Source organism: Hypomesus transpacificus, chromosome 18 (genome assembly GCF_021917145.1).
Source record: "Hypomesus transpacificus isolate Combined female chromosome 18, fHypTra1, whole genome shotgun sequence".
NCBI classification, from domain to species: Eukaryota; Metazoa; Chordata; class Actinopteri; order Osmeriformes; family Osmeridae; genus Hypomesus; species Hypomesus transpacificus.
In genome coordinates, this window is record NC_061077.1 from 12899302 (window position 1) to 12914211 (window position 14910).

At 51.0% G+C, this 14910-nt stretch overlaps 1 protein-coding gene across 8 annotated transcripts; it reads right to left on the reverse strand.

The window, feature by feature from the left end:
• Positions 1-151: 151 nt before the first annotated feature.
• ncoa6 (nuclear receptor coactivator 6) lies at positions 152-14539 on the reverse strand. Of its 8 annotated transcripts, none has more exons than XM_047039482.1 (17): positions 14304-14538; positions 12759-13100; positions 12486-12638; positions 12195-12317; positions 11750-11878; positions 10744-11511; positions 10470-10616; positions 8966-10259; positions 8506-8624; positions 7995-8359; positions 7590-7811; positions 4391-7385; positions 4158-4214; positions 4016-4043; positions 2756-2797; positions 2370-2503; positions 152-560 (listed from the first exon to the last, which is right to left on the reverse strand). In XM_047039482.1, the coding sequence occupies exons 2-17, from the start codon at positions 13048-13050 to the stop codon at positions 514-516; spliced, it is 6915 nt and encodes a 2304-aa protein (XP_046895438.1). In that variant the 5' UTR covers positions 13051-13100; positions 14304-14538; the 3' UTR covers positions 152-513. The 8 variants fall into 8 exon arrangements, 4 of the variants coding, with proteins under 4 accessions (XP_046895438.1, XP_046895437.1, XP_046895439.1 ...); XM_047039481.1 differs by having other exon boundaries at positions 7590-7814; XR_006957540.1 differs by lacking the exon at positions 152-560 and adding an exon at positions 3726-3792 and having other exon boundaries at positions 2458-2503; positions 7590-7814; positions 14304-14539.
• Positions 14540-14910: the final 371 nt, after the last annotated feature.

The following is a 14910-nucleotide window of genomic DNA, read 5'->3' on the forward strand; positions in this document are numbered from 1 at the left end:
CTAGGACTAACGGAGAGGCTAAAATGTGTCATTTTTATATTTTGTAGGAGTGAGAGCAAGTTTATGAGGAGACCAAGAGCAATAGCAAATGACTAAGAAAGAGAATAGCTGATCAACTGCAGTTCCAGGCTTCATTAAGAACAAAACTATATCAGAGCACAAAAAAAGTAGTACAAAATTTAATTCGGTTTTACAACATAATTTTACAGTCGAGACAAGTTCTATTCAGTCCTCAAATGATTACTCCAGCATTTAAAAAAAACTAAACAAAAACACATTCACACAGCTGCACGCTCACAAACATCCTAACTACAATCTCACATGATAGCGGGACGAAACAATAACAGAATTATTTTAAAGCAATTATCTGTACACGGTTACTTTCCCCATTTCAGAGAATTCATAATCCTGGGGATAGAAAAAAAAAAATTAAATCTAATGATTCACATAAAAAAAAAAAAAAAAAAAGAAGACATTTACAGTTCACAGGTTTTTTAACTTCTGTAGTTACGCCTATTTAGATTTCCTTCGTTTGGCCTGGGTAGGACTGGCACCAGTTTCTGTAAACAGGAGACAGGAAGAGACATGTTCAACCAAAGTCAGTCACCAGGGCAAAGTACGTCAGAAACAACATCATGCCATTAGAACTGTCAGATGGGCCAATTATGACTATCGTGCGAGGGAGAAGGCGTCAGCCTGCTTGCATGAGTGTTTGTACCTGAGCATTTGGTTATACGACATGCTACCTTCAATAAATATGCATGGCAGCGGTGGTTAAGGGGACAATTAGGCTTCTCATTTGAAAACAAAGCAGCCTTTCAGAACACCAGAGTACATATTGTTCATATGGAGACCTAGTAGATCTATTGTTCATATGGAGACCTAGTAGATCTATTGTTCATATGGAGACCTAGTAGATCTATATGAATGTGGAATGTTGTCCCAAAGCCACAACGCAGTTCATCACAACTAGACAGCAACTATCTAGTTCACCGTACACCGTCAACACTGGCGATTTCTTTAAAACTGCAAGGGAAGCTCAGCTCAGATTCCCCTAACATTTCAAAAAATTCATGGTCAAATATTTACTATTGTGTTCACATTTTAAATGTGTTAGAACACGTTCATATCAAAGACGAGTTTATTCAGACTCAGCTACATATATTAGCAGGTAGGCTGACTGATTTCCTTCTCATACATTCCCATAGTGCCACAGTGCATTTTCCTGTTGAAGCTAGATCAGCTTCCATGGACTTCAATGGGGCTGCTTTGAACAGTTTTTTTTTCAGTGCTTCGAAACTATACAGTCATTGGATACATGCTGCAATTATGTCCCGCCCTGGACGCTCAGCGTCTCTGGGGGGGGAATGCAGGAGTGGGCTGGCCTGGACGCTGGGCTTCCGTGTGAAGATTGGAGGGTCTGTCGAAAGACTGCATCTCCTTTTGATTGACAGTAATTTTGTACTATAAAAAGTCATCGAAGCTATTCAAGCTCAGTCCCATCGCGGATTTTTCAACTGTAGTTGAAAGACAAACTGCAGCAACCGATTTCATGGTATTTGCTTGGCGAAATTGCTAACCAATCTTCACCATACATTTCATACAATTATACACCACGTTCCTTGTTTCAGTTTAACCTAATTTCCACAGTTCCTCCTTTGAGATTAATATGGTTTTGTTAGATCGTTTGTGCATTCATTAATTATTTCAGTAGGTTAGGCTAATGTCGTAGGGGTGAACTAACTAGTGAACTAGCCAAATAAATGGAACGTTTTTAGGATGTAGGCCAAAAATGAGCTTCCCCTCTTTAAAAGACCAGCCGCCACTGATTGTCATAATGAACTGTAGTAAGGTTGACTGCCGGAAACCTAACCTTCCTGACTTTGGACACACAGCGCTTTGCCCTATGGATGATTTAGTTCCATCTTTGTTGATTTGTCTTTAAATGCCTCATACTAGCTTACAATATGATGTCACCAATTCTTTTTCCAATAAAATCTGAAGTTTGAATTAGCCAAAATGTTTGCATTTTAGAAAAAAGATATCAATCAGCAATATCCAAAAAAAAGTGCATTCAGTCAATTGGGGCACAAACGGCACACTAACACTACCGGTAACTACTTTTCAGTGTAATTATTACGCATGGGACAAACCGTAACTGATTGGATAATTTATGTATTTAATCTGTTCCCATTGTTTTCAGTATACAACAACCTTGCACATTCTAAATAATATATATTGTATTCAACAGTATACTTGTATATGATTTCACTGGAACCTTCTTTTTTTCCCCATCCAAGGCTCCTGTGCAAATGTAATATCTCACCCAGGGACACCCAGCATAAGTAGTGTTTAATCGGAGCCCATACCTTTTGCAGCAGCACTGGCTCCGGGTCGGGCCGACCTCTTCCTCTGCACACTGTCAGTCGCTGGCTCCTCTTCCGGCTCCTTCTCTGCCCGCGAGCTCCGTCTGCTGGGACCCTTGGGCTTCTCCACGGCCACCCTGGGAGTCCAGAGAAACACAAATGCACACGGGGGGGGGGGGACAAAACAGATACAGGGTTAATAACGCCCGCTAAGGTACGAGCAGCTCGGCTTGTGAAGGTTGGAAATACCACCCCCTGGCCTCGGACTGTTTTTCCTCGTCTAGCACAGATACTCTCCCGTCTTCCAGCACGACGGCATCCAATATCTAAAAGATGTCGACATGGCGGCTGTTCGAGTCCTGGCAGCACACGCTCGGGTTAATACATACCTTGGGACTAAGTTGACGGGAGTCTTTCTTTTCTTTGCCCATCTGTGATAGAAGTGGAAAAACAGCGGTAAACTAAACTGGGATGCTCACACTGGTTTAGTCCCCCAACATACTGCTAGACAGGAAATGCTTCCAAAATTCCCAGTGAGGAAATATTCAGACAAGGGCATACTTGTCGTCGTTGTATATGCAGTCAACTGAAGATGTATTGGCACCCTTGGTGAATAAGAAGAAGAAGAAAAAAAAAAAGCTTCCAACAACCTAACCTAACCGTAGCCCAATTTAGTTCCAATTAAGATATCAAATATGCTGGTGGATCTGTGATGTTGTTTTACTTCCAAAATCCCTGGAACCTTTTTAAGATACATAGCAACATGGATTTCCAAGTACAAGGAGATTAAGCCCAAACCTATCTGCTTCTGCTAGGGGCTTACCTCCAAATCCCCACAGAAATGGTTCACAGACTGTTTGAGCTTTTGCGATGGCCACCACAGTCACCTGACATAAATGGCATTGAAAACCTTTATGGGGTAAGCTGAAGAATAAAGAAGAAGAGAGAAAAAAAAATCCACAAGCTAGGACCAAGGACTTTAGAGATCTTTAAGGTTCCCCATGTCTCAAATCCTCCCACCTCATCAAACATGGCAACTCAAGAGCTGTTATCTTAATAAAGGGAGTGTGGACAGAGAACTAACTATGTGGGGGTGCCAATAATTACACACAGCATTTGTTTCAGTAAAATAATGACAAACATTTTAAGCTCCATTAACGGTTAGACTTATACAATATTTGGAGCACCAAATCAAGCTGATGAATAACAATGACCCCGCCTTTTTTTGTTCTTGTTCACCTAGGGGCTGAATACTTCTTACGTTGACTGTATATGTGGTCTATGGAGTGGCATTTGCTTTTCTCGTCTTTTGCCGTGCAGTATTGTTTAGATATTTGTTTGCATGCTAAGCATACATACCAAGTGCTGAGGCCACGTGGCTCATTGGTTGTCGCCATGTACCCCCTTGGCCAACCACAAGCACTCCCTGAGTTTCAGTAGAGTTAGAAATGTCTAAGCATTTCTCCTTTACACAACATGGCAACTAAAAGGGCCAACTTTTCCCAGACCAACCAAGGTAGAGAAATTAAAACCCCCCCAAAAGCTGTGAAATACTTTATTTTATATTGCACAAGAAGTATTTGCCTTGATACTGAAAGAGTAATGAATGGTTGAAATGGATTTGTGTATGGAAGATGAACGACTCTTACCCCGGTTCTGTTACGCTGGACACTTCATCTGTCAACGGGGGAAGACAATTGGAACAGTTAGTCATTTTAGGATTGGGTTGCAAGTCGTGCAATATTTACTACATGTACTTTTTCACAAGCGAAAGTGGTTCAAGTTTCTCACCAGACTTTTCACTGGCAGCAGGATCCTCTGGCTGGGACTCTTCAGTTTGAACTGGAGCTGAGAGGAATGACACCATTATCAATGTTTAGTTGGTGTGCGTACGGATATATCTACCTACTTCTGGAGAGTGCTTGGAAAAATATTCACATCTAGGAAAACATTCCATTTGATTTCTTGTTTGGTACCTGCGTATGGATTTTCAGATACACAAGTAACAATGCGAGAGTCTGTACCTGGGGTGGTCTGGGTGTTCTCTGCCGGAGATGGGGACCCTGGTGGAGCTGCTGGCTGGCTGGGAGGCTCCGTGGCTGGGGGAGAAGCCTGGACAGGCTGGGCCTCTGGAGGGTTAGGGGCGGCTGGGGAGGACGCGGCTGCAGGGGGGACTTCTGGAGGGTTGGGGGGCTTGGGGAGGGCAGCCGTGGGGGCGCAGAATGGAGGGGGACTTTGGATCGGAGGGGAACTAGGGGTACCTGGAGGGGGCGGGGCAGTAGTGGTGGGGCTGGTAAGAAGGGCCGGAGCTGGGGCTGGAGTCGGAGTGGGAGCAGGAGAGGGGAGAGGAGGGGGAACGGTGACTGTTGGAGCAGCCTGGGTCTGTGGGGTCGGGGCTTCTGTCTGGGTGACGGGGGCAGGAGGTGGAGGAGGGGAGGCCTGAGGGGGCCCTGCCCCAGCACTGAGGCCAGACGGGATGGGCACCTCTGGGGGTGGGGCAGGCCTTTCCTCTGGGCTGCGTGTGGGCTCGGGTGTGCCGGCCACAGGTGCGGCAGCCTGGACAGTATTACTCTTAACCGGGGCGACAGAGACCGGAGACATGGGGCTCTTGCGGATGCTTGCTGTGGCTCCGGGGCTGGAGCAGGGTGGAGGGGAGCCCAGGGGCTGCTGAAAGGGAACCGAGACTGTGGGAGAAGAGCTCGGACGGGGCGACGGACTCCCGACAGGGGCACTGGACTTCTGGGCGGAGGGGTCCAGTTTGGGAGTGCTAGGGCCTTGCTGCTGGGGAGGGGGGGACATGCCAAACGACACTTGGGATGGGGGGGAACCAGTGGCAGCTGTCTGGACCTGCCCTACTAGTGTTCTGGCGGGCTGAGTGATGGCCACGCCGGCTGAGGAGGAGGGCTGGGTGGAGACCGTAACTGGGGCAGAGGTGAGCTGAATGGATGCCGTGGACATCTGGACAGGCCCCGCCATGGAGACGGCCTGGGACACTGCAGGGGCGTTGGGGGCCACAGAGGCAGCCGGGACCTGGAGGATGGGGTTGATAAACATGGGGGTGGCGGCGGTGGTGGTGGTTAAGTGAGGGGGGCGAGGAGGGGCAGGGATGGTGGGGGGCTGCTGACGGACATCTTGGGGTCTCATGGGGTTCTTGTTGGGGACGGCCGCCATGGACGAGAGGGGGGCTGGAGATGGGGCCTTGTGGGAGGGGGAGGAGATGGAGGCCATGGGGCTGGAGGTGACGAAGACGGTAATCTGGCCAGGGAGGGCGGGGGCAGCGGTGGCAGGAATCTGCAGGACCGCAGGGAGACTGGTCACCGGTTTTGTTGGACCGGGGTTAAGGGTCGGCTTCGAAGCGAGCGCAAGGTTGGGGTTTAGACCGGGGCTGACACTGGATGTGGGACTGCTGTGGCTGACTGCGGTAGCCGGGTTGGGACTTGAGCCGAGGGTCACAGAGGGACTGGAACTAGGAGTGGGGACTGGATTCTGGGACTGGAGACTGACACTAGGGCTAGAGTTGGGGTTAGGGTTCAGGTTTGAGTTAGTGTTGGGATTTAGACTGGCGTTAGCCAGGAAGCTTGAACTGCTGCCAGAGAAGTTGGGGCTGGATACGGAGGCAAGCTTGGCCTTCGAGTCTGGCTCATTCCCTGCAGGAGCTGAGCAAACAGGTGCTGCCAAGTCAGAGCTAGGCTGATAACCGCTGGGGAGATTCAGCGGTCTCTCTGGGCCTCCGGAAGGTTTAGGGCTCTCTGTTCCAGTGGCGTCCCCAGTCGGAGTACCCTGAGTGGGCCTTGGAGGCCCACCAGGGGTGCCTGCGATGTCCAGCAGCTGGTTTAGGGATGTGGGGGCATCTTTGAGGGAAGGAGAACCCGCCGACACGGGGTCCTGCTGAGGAGCTGCTGACAGGGTGAGGGGCCTCTCCACTGTTCCTGTCTGTTCCGGCCCCAATTTAGACTCCTGGGGAGTAGGCCCACGAGGGCTGGCCAGCCTTGGAGCCGCCTGCTCCCTCGCAGGCGGGGGCTGTGCCACGCCCTGCCCTTCCCTGGGCGTTTCTGTGGGGTTCCCCTGGATGCCCTGGAAGGGGTTCTGATGCTGTTGGGCGTCCAGGCCCGGCCCGACCCCTGGGGGAGCGGAACCCGGGCTGGGAGGCACCGAGGTGGGGCTCAGCATCATGGGCTGTCCCTGGGGGTTGACCATCTGCTGCTGGTGGGGAGGAGAGGTCAGCGCCATCTTGGCCACCTTCTGCCTGCCTGGGCTGGGGGTGGCTTTGCGGCTGGAAGCCGGGCTGGACCTGCGGCTGTTGCTGGGACTGGCCCTCTTCGCCTGGCCTCCTCCTGGCTGCTTGTCCGGCTTCCCACCACCGCCCGCCGTGCCGCCTGTTGGAAAAGGCTGCTGGCCGTTGTTACCCCCACCGCTGCCGTTGTTGCCGGGCAGAGTTAAACTCGGAGGGGCCTGCCCTATGGCTTTCAGTGTGGTGGGGTTAAGGCCCTGCTGGTCGAAGCCCCTGCTTAGGTTGGGCTGGCGGGGGGGCAGTGGGATGTTGATCTTGGGAGGGAAGAGGCCAGCGATGGAGGCGTTCAGCCTCTCTGGGGACAGGTTGATCTCGGAGGGCTCGGTGCTGGGTGGACGGTTGGTGGGGGTGAGAGGGTGGTGGTAGGGCCTGGGGCTGGCCCGGTTTGGGGTTTTGGGCCTGGAGCTTTGGGAGGTGGTGGGGACGTTGGGAAAGTGGAGGCCAGGCATTGGGCCTCCTTGCTGGGGCTGAGGGGGTATCTGCTGCTGGGGGCTGGCTCCAGGGTTGTGGGGCATGGCGGAGGGGCCGGGGCCCGGCTTCATCATGTGGGCGTTGGGGCCCTGGTTCACCACCATCTGTGGGGCTCCGTTCCCAGCCTGCAGGGCCATCTCCGGCCCCCCCGGTCTATCCTGCATGGTGTGGGCTCCTCCAGGAGGCTCCTCGGACCCCGGTCCCTGAGGACCCTGCCCTGCATCAGGGTGGGACATCCTCCTTGTTGCTCCAGCCAGCTGAAAGACACAACGCAAATCTACAGTTTCCTGACCCGCTAATCCAGAATGTAAACAAGTTTTGTAAAAAAGAAAATACATTAAAAACATAATCATAAATGTGTGAACTATTAGTTGGTTAAAAACTGATTACATTTCATTTTGACTCGGATCTGAGAAATATTTATATACACGTAAAAAAAAATATATATCTTCATCGACTACCTGGGGGTTGACCATGAGGGGCATCCCTCTGTTCTTATCAGGGGAGGGAGGGACTCCGTGGCCCTGCAGGTTGATCATGACGGGCATGTTTCCCTGCTGGGACACCGGCAGCCTCAGGCCCTCGGCGGGGGTGCCCATCCCCCTGGGGGGGTGCTGCCCTCCTGGCGGGAGGGGCATGCGGCTCTTGGCCTGCTCCTGCTGCATCTTCATCATCATCATCATCTGCTGCAGGAAAAGAAGACATCGGGTGGGTGCCGGTTAGCATCAGTCTAGTGTTAGGAGACCGTGGTCAGATCCCAAGTGCCTTGGGAGAAACTCTACAGACGCCTTCAACCACGTGAGAGCAAGATGCTTCCGGAAGCCTTGAGAGCAACATCCCTGTCAGGTGGACTGCCTTGACATTACCTGCTGTTGTTGCTGCTGCTGCTGCTGTTGATGGTGTGGTTGCTGTGGTTGCTGGGGCTGTTGTTGTTGTTGTAACTGGTGAGGGTGCATCTGAGGCTGGCCTTGAGGTTGTGCCTGAGGCCCTGCTGCCCCCTGCTGGCCTGGAGGACCCTGCAGCCCCTGCATCTGCATCTGCTGCTGCTGCATCTGCAGCTGTTGTTGTTGTTGAATTTGCTGTTGTTGGATTTGTTGCTGCTGCTGCATCTGCTGCATCTGCTGTTGCTGCATGTGCTGCATTTGTTGTTGTTGTTGCTGATGCTGTTGTTGCATAAACTGCATGGGTACCTGCTGCAGAACTCTCTGGTCACCTGGCTGGCCTGGAAACCCTAAAAACAAGCGAGATGAAGAGGATATTAGACAGACATTATGACTCATCAGCTATAAATCTGTCGGTTTTTGAGAACCAACCAATTATCAAACAACCCTCATTTGAGTCAACGCTCGTTCATTCCTAAAGGACAACATGGATTACCGGAGGGCCTGTTGGGGAAGTCGTTGAGTTTGGGGCCCGGGGCTTCCATGCCCACCCCCTGCTCCCCACTGAGGCCTGGCAGCTCAGAGTCTTCCAGGCCTGACGGCCCATCCAGACCCCTGAGGAACACAGAACAGCTGCCTCAGTCTCCACACTACGCACACTAGCAATGACAGCTTCCTTTATACATCCGTCCTTCCATGAGGGAATCATGAAGAATAATCATAAAAATAAATAACAACAACAATATTAATAATTATTCAAGGATAGACAGAAGGTTCATGTCATTTTCAGCAAACAATTCATATGAGATGAGTGATATTACAAAAGGCAAACCAGGGTCGAGTCAGTTGTCGAAATGAATAGTACGAATAGTTAACAGCCATGATGACGTCACCCTTCTTGGTCAAAGTATTTCACCTAAATGTAACCTGCGACATGCAAAGTAAAAAGGCCTTACCCAAGCCCCTCCACAGCCTGCTGGCCCTCCCCAACTTTGGGCTTCTTCTTCCGTGGTGGCTTCTTCTTCTTGGGTTTGGCCTGGTTGGGCCCCCCTGCCCCCTGCTTCCCACCAGGGCCAAACTGGCTGGCTGAGATATCGCTCTGAAGCAGATTGACCAGCAGCGGACTGGTCAGCGTCACGTCCTTGTTGACAGGGAACCCTCCGGGCTGACCGCACGCTCCCATGGGCATCTGACCCGCAAACTGGGGGTTGAAGTTCATGCCGTGCCCCGGAAAGTGCCCGTTGCCCACCTGCATGTGCTGGGGCCCTCCCATCATGCCTTGCTGCTGCTGTGCCTGCATGTCTGGCAGCATCTGCTGGACCCCCATGTCTCCTGTACCACCGGTAGGATCCCCCAGCGGGTGAGGGTGCTGTTGGGCGGCTTGCTGCTGCTGCAGCATGGCCTGCTGCTGCTGCTGCTGTTTTTGTTGTTGCTGAAGCTGCTGTTGCTGCTGCAACTGTTGCTGAACCAGAGGGTGCCCGCTCGGGAGTCTCATCTGTTGGCCATGCATGCCCATGGCTTGGTTCGGGTTAGCGCTGATAGGAACTTGCTGTGGCTGTTGCTGTGTCATCTGTTGTTGATGCTGCTGTTGCTGCTGCTGCTGCTGCAGTTGTTGTTGCTGTAGCTGATGCTGTTGCTGCAACTGTTGCTGTTGCATCTGAGCCATTTGCTGCTGCTGCTGCGGGGTCATCTGCTGCTGACCTACCTGGGCCTGGAACTGGGCCAGGTTAGCCGGTACGTTGGGAGAGGGACCCCGCATCATCTGCCCTGGCATCACCCCCGCCGGAGCCTTCCCCCCAAACGCCTGCTTGTTTCCTTGCATCTGATTCGCCACCATTTGCTCCATCATGGAGTTCTGTTGTTGTTGTTGTTGCTGCTGCTGCAGGAGCATAGCCTGGTGCCCCTGGCCTCCAACCATCTGACCCTGCCCATGCATCACCCCCTGGCCCTGCTGGGACATCATCTGCTTAGGTGGGGTCATCCCTCCTCTCTGCCCGGGGTTGAGGGGCCTGGAGAGGACAGTCTGACCCTGGCCCTGACCCATCTGGCTGGGGGAGGAGGACACGGGCTGGGCCTGGTGCTGGAGGCCCATCATCTGGGTCTGGAGGCCAGGCTGAGGCTGGCCCATGCTTGGGCCAGAAGTGGTGCCTGGGGGCTGGCCTGCCATACCGCTATGAAGGCCCATAACATTGGGCTGGGCGTGGGAGGAGCCCTGCATGGTGTTGGGAGTGGATACGGAAGGTGGAGCTCCTGAGAGAGAAGACAAAATTAGACTTTCCTTGTCTGAGAAAAACATTTGTCCAGAACAATCTGCACTGTGTTCGAACATCATTAATATATAAGAACTAAAAGGGTGTGCCCCCACGGGTGTGGTTCTATTTCCATTGCTCCAAAAAAAGTTATACAAAAAAACAAATGTTGGTGATTTGACAAGTCAATGTTAAAAGCCAGTTTGCCTACCTGTGTGGGTCATAGCTTGGCTGCTCTGGAGCTGCTGATTGGCTCCGCCACCAGGGGTGCCTGGAGCACTGGTGGTTACCTGACCTTGGACGAAGTTCTGGTTCCCTGGCATGTTGGGGAAGCCCATCGGAGGACGCTTAGGCATTCCTGACATTGAAACGGAAGACATTAACTGCACAGTCCTAACAAATCGTCTCAAGAGTATAAAGGGAATGTGTAAGAAAATAGACAGGTTATTTCCAACCTTTCCATTTTGGATTTTCTTTGTGCCTACCTCCCATTCCTCCTTGATGAACTTGAGGCCCTGCTTGTCCATGCTGGGGTATTCCCATGAACCCTTGTTGCATGTTACCCTGCTGGCCGAGGACTGCCCTGCCTGGTGACCCCACCCCTTGTGGGAATCCCTGTGGGGTTGTCGGTCTTGCCCCCATCATGGGCGGAGTCCCTGGCGAACCTTGCTGGAATGGGGATGGGGAAGAACCGGGGGACTTGGCAGTGAGATTGCCCTGTGGCCCAGTGGAGGATGGCATGGGTGGAGGAGGTCTAGGGAGCCCTACTACTCCAGGCCCAGGCTGGGGGCCTTTGGGCTGGGGAGCAGCAAACTGCCCCACCCCTGGCTGCTGCTGCAACTGACCCTGTCCCATGGAGTTGAACACCTGGCCAGCTTGCTGACTACCAAACGGGTATGGGGGTGGAGGGTGGCTTGGGGTCTGAACCGAGGCAAGAGTGGGAGGCCGGGGCCCCATCTGGGCCTGGGGTGGGGCTTTCCTCCAGGCCGGGCCTCCCTGGGCAGCAGGGTTCCAGCCCGGAGGAACGGGGATCTGGCCAGAGGGGTTGAACGGAGGCCTGGGGCCCAGCTGGGCCTGCTGCTGCTGGAGCTGGAGCTGCTGGAGGGCGGCAGGGTTGAGCTGTCTCCCGGCCTGCAGGGCCTGCATGTGGTGGGCCGCCTGGGGAGGCATGGGGCCAGGGCCGTGGGGGCCAGCCTGGGGGTGCTGGAGCTGCTGCTGGACAGACATGCCGGGGAGCATTGGGTCCATTGCATCTGTGGGCAGAGGATGAAGAGTTTCACCTTGTCATATTCCTGTAAACTCACAGGATAGTCACACATCAAAACAGTTTGGGGGAAATTCCCAACTGACAACCACGCCTGAACCGAAGTAATCTCAGGGACACATCTGACACTTCTAAGATTTTACGAAACACATAAAAACACTCCACAGAACGAGTACTATTGGAAGTGCTCCAGCTTGCTGGATGATACGATGAGTGGTTTTCCTTACCGGACTGTGATGGGGGTCTGGGGGCTCTGGGGTGCATCTGCCCACTGCTGCCTGGGACCATCACCTGGCCAGCCATGCTAGGACCAGGGGGAACCATGGACCCTGGAGGGTTAGCCATCCTCATACCTCCTGAGGGGAGGAAAACATGGATGACTCAGGGTTGTTACTCAAGATCAAGAGATCTTCACGTGACATTGAAATACTTCCAATATGTTGTTTTCAGTGCCATAGCTGTTTTACAACAGAAAACAAGAAGTCAGTGAAACAGGAGAACTGGCTCCATTGCAAAATTAAGGGGCTTCTCTTGATGAGAAAAAAAAACAACAACAAAAAACAGTCCAGCTTGTTCACTTCCTTAGCGTGATCATTCGTTGTGTCAAAGGTTCACTATGAATGGTTCCGACACTAGATAAACATATTTCAAATACACTCAAATCAGTCGTACCTGGACCCGGCTGACCTGGAAAGCCCACATCCATCCTCATCTGGCCAGCTGCTCCCATCGGCCCGTTCACCCTGACCTCCTGACCCCTGTTCTGCCCCATGGCTACGTTGATGGCTCCTTCCCCTTCACACAAACCAACATTGCCAAAAATTACAACAAATCAGCCAACGCTAACCTTTTGAAAAAGCTTTCAACAAAATGATGGGGGGGGGGGGGGGGAGACATGCTAACGTCTTGCTCCCTAACTTTACAGATTCCCACACTGCTGATGTCAAGGGACTGTGTTTCTACCTTCTATCTGCACAGAGAGGATCCCCAGGTCTCTGAGCTGCTGCTGATTGTTCTGGGCCAGCAGCCTGAGGCGCTCCGCTGCGTCCCGGGGAATGTTGAAGGTGACCCGCACACTGTTCCATGGCTCCACATGCTGGGGCTGTATCGCAGAGTCTGAAGGACAGCAGAGATAAGAGTTAGCGAGGCGGAGGGGTGGAGATGGTTTTCCAAACCAACAAAAACCACAGAGGAATTGAACTCTAATAAAATATCACTGTCCCACAGTGTCCTTACCCAATTCAAGAATGCTTGGTATTCCGTTCAAAACCCTGTCAAGTTTTTCAGGGAAGTCTTCATCCTCCATATTGCCTTGAAAAGCAACAAATATTGTAAAATCTCCAACTCCTCCTTCCCTCACGTCTCTCTCTCCCCGTGACCAGTGCAAAGCGTTGTCGTCATGAAGACCATCAGAGTCCTCTCCGGCATCATCTCCCACCCCTGAATCCCGGTCGGAGTCAGGATAGGGATCAGCTGCTTGGAATTCTGTCCCTTGGGGAACAGAGGGTGGGCTGTGTTGGTGTGCCATCCTTCCCCCTCTCAGTAAGAGTGGTGTGGCATACACTGGAACCGTTTATTCTGTACAAACAAAGGAGAAACATGAATTTGTGTAATGCCATTTCAGTACACTTCAATTCTTGAAACATGCGTTTGTTCAGGAGGCTGCGCTGTATGCACAAACACACACACACACACACACACACACAACACTTTCTTGTGGTTTCTAGTTGAGCGATAGAATACTATTCACTGCGCAATTAATGTAGTCTAGCTACCTCGAAAGGCTTGGTTAACATGGCTAATTGACTGATGACAAACGATTTTCAGAACAGAACAAAACAGAAAGGAAGCTCTTGCAACTGCTTAAGGGTCATTTAAACTAACAAGAAACTTCCATTTCTGCATTCGAATGCTTTCAAATAAAATATATTGCTTATTTTAATGTGAACAGTCATTGTGCCAGCCTGGTGTAAACGACAAGGCCTTGACTTTCCGCAAGCTAAAAAACCTGTTCTAGCCAACTAGCTTGGCAGCTACTGTGGTATAAAAAATACAAATAAATGACCAGCCAGCGTTATGCAGACGGCCGGGAGTCTAATAGCTTACCTATGCGACATTGTCCAACCCAGGTTAGCTTGCTAGCTTGTCAGGTTCTGTAGGACGTTACTCAGCTAGTTCAACTAGTAGTTGGCGTTGTTAGCCTAGCGCGCTACGAAGCTAACCAACTCAACCTCCTTGACTGAGCTCGTCTGACACTTGAAAAGGTTGAGCATGTGTTCACCATGTTGTATTTTCCCCACTACAGTAAATTTACACAAAGGGTGCATGTATTTTGGCTTGTTATGGTCAATTCTTCCTATTTGATACCGGTGTACGGTAGAGAACTTGTGTGCAGCTACCTACAGTAGAGCTAGCTGAACCCAAAGCAAATACTAGTGCTAGCCATTTACTGGACTCGCAAACCAGCTATGCGGTCCCTGTCAAATTGAGCAGCTTGCCGTTTTTAGGGTATGTAAAGCTTTTTTTGTTGTTGATCAACATAGCAAGATCCATAAGGTTAGTTAGCTACAGAATAATCCCATTCATAGTTGACCAATAGCTATGTTAGCCACGACACTGATATCACTGCAATACACCAGGGCCTCCTCCACATTTGACGTAGTTACCTCTTGCTAGCTAGCAGTAAACACTTGAATAGATGCCCAGTTATCAAACAAGAAAACAGAGCTAGATGCTCTGAGTCTATCTGACCAAGACAATAAATTATGTAGAACATCTTACCAGATAAATCCATTAGGATGTAGCAGTAGCAGTGGAACTATGAACATCTGCTGACAATACATGAACCGGGCACAGCCGTAGCAACCGATGCAGGGGGAGGGTTTCCAAGAGCTCTTCCCTCTGTCGGTTTTCTTTGGTATTCTCAAAGACTCCATTTATGTATTTACATTGGACTTGTTTGTGAATATCAATCTAGTCTGAAAACCAGACCGTTTAACACCACCGCACATAGACTGTTAATTTCAGCTGTAATTTTGTTCTTGCTAAAGTACGGTAAAGCGTAGAAATGGGGGGAGGACTCAACGTATTAAAGTTACAGCGAACTCAATACCAAAACAAATCCATAGGTAGGCGATGGGTCGAGGCAGGTGGACAGTTTATTATAGCCTCATGGTACAGTACAATACAATGCGTTTCACTATGGCCCTTGTTTTACTAGTCTACATAAACCGAGAGGACAGCATTGTTTCTGTTCCCTATCCCATTTAGCCTAATCCCAATACAAAAACATTTGATTTTGATGTATTACCAATCCCCAAACATGTCACAATGCAATAATTAATGACATTGCCTATCAAGTAATTAGACTTGGATTGTGAAAACATGC

Excerpts from the sequence above, each read along its gene's own strand:
- ncoa6 (XM_047039481.1), bottom strand. The coding sequence starts at position 13,050 with ATGGCACACCAACACAGCCCACCCTCTGTTCCCCAAGGGACAGAATTC. Across the intron at positions 12,639-12,758 it reads ACCAAGCATTCTTGAATTGG|ACTCTGCGATACAGCCCCAG; the intron begins GTAAGGACACTG and ends GCTGTCCTTCAG. Across the intron at positions 10,617-10,743 it reads TCATCAAGGAGGAATGGGAG|GAATGCCTAAGCGTCCTCCG; the intron begins GTAGGCACAAAG and ends TTTCAATGTCAG.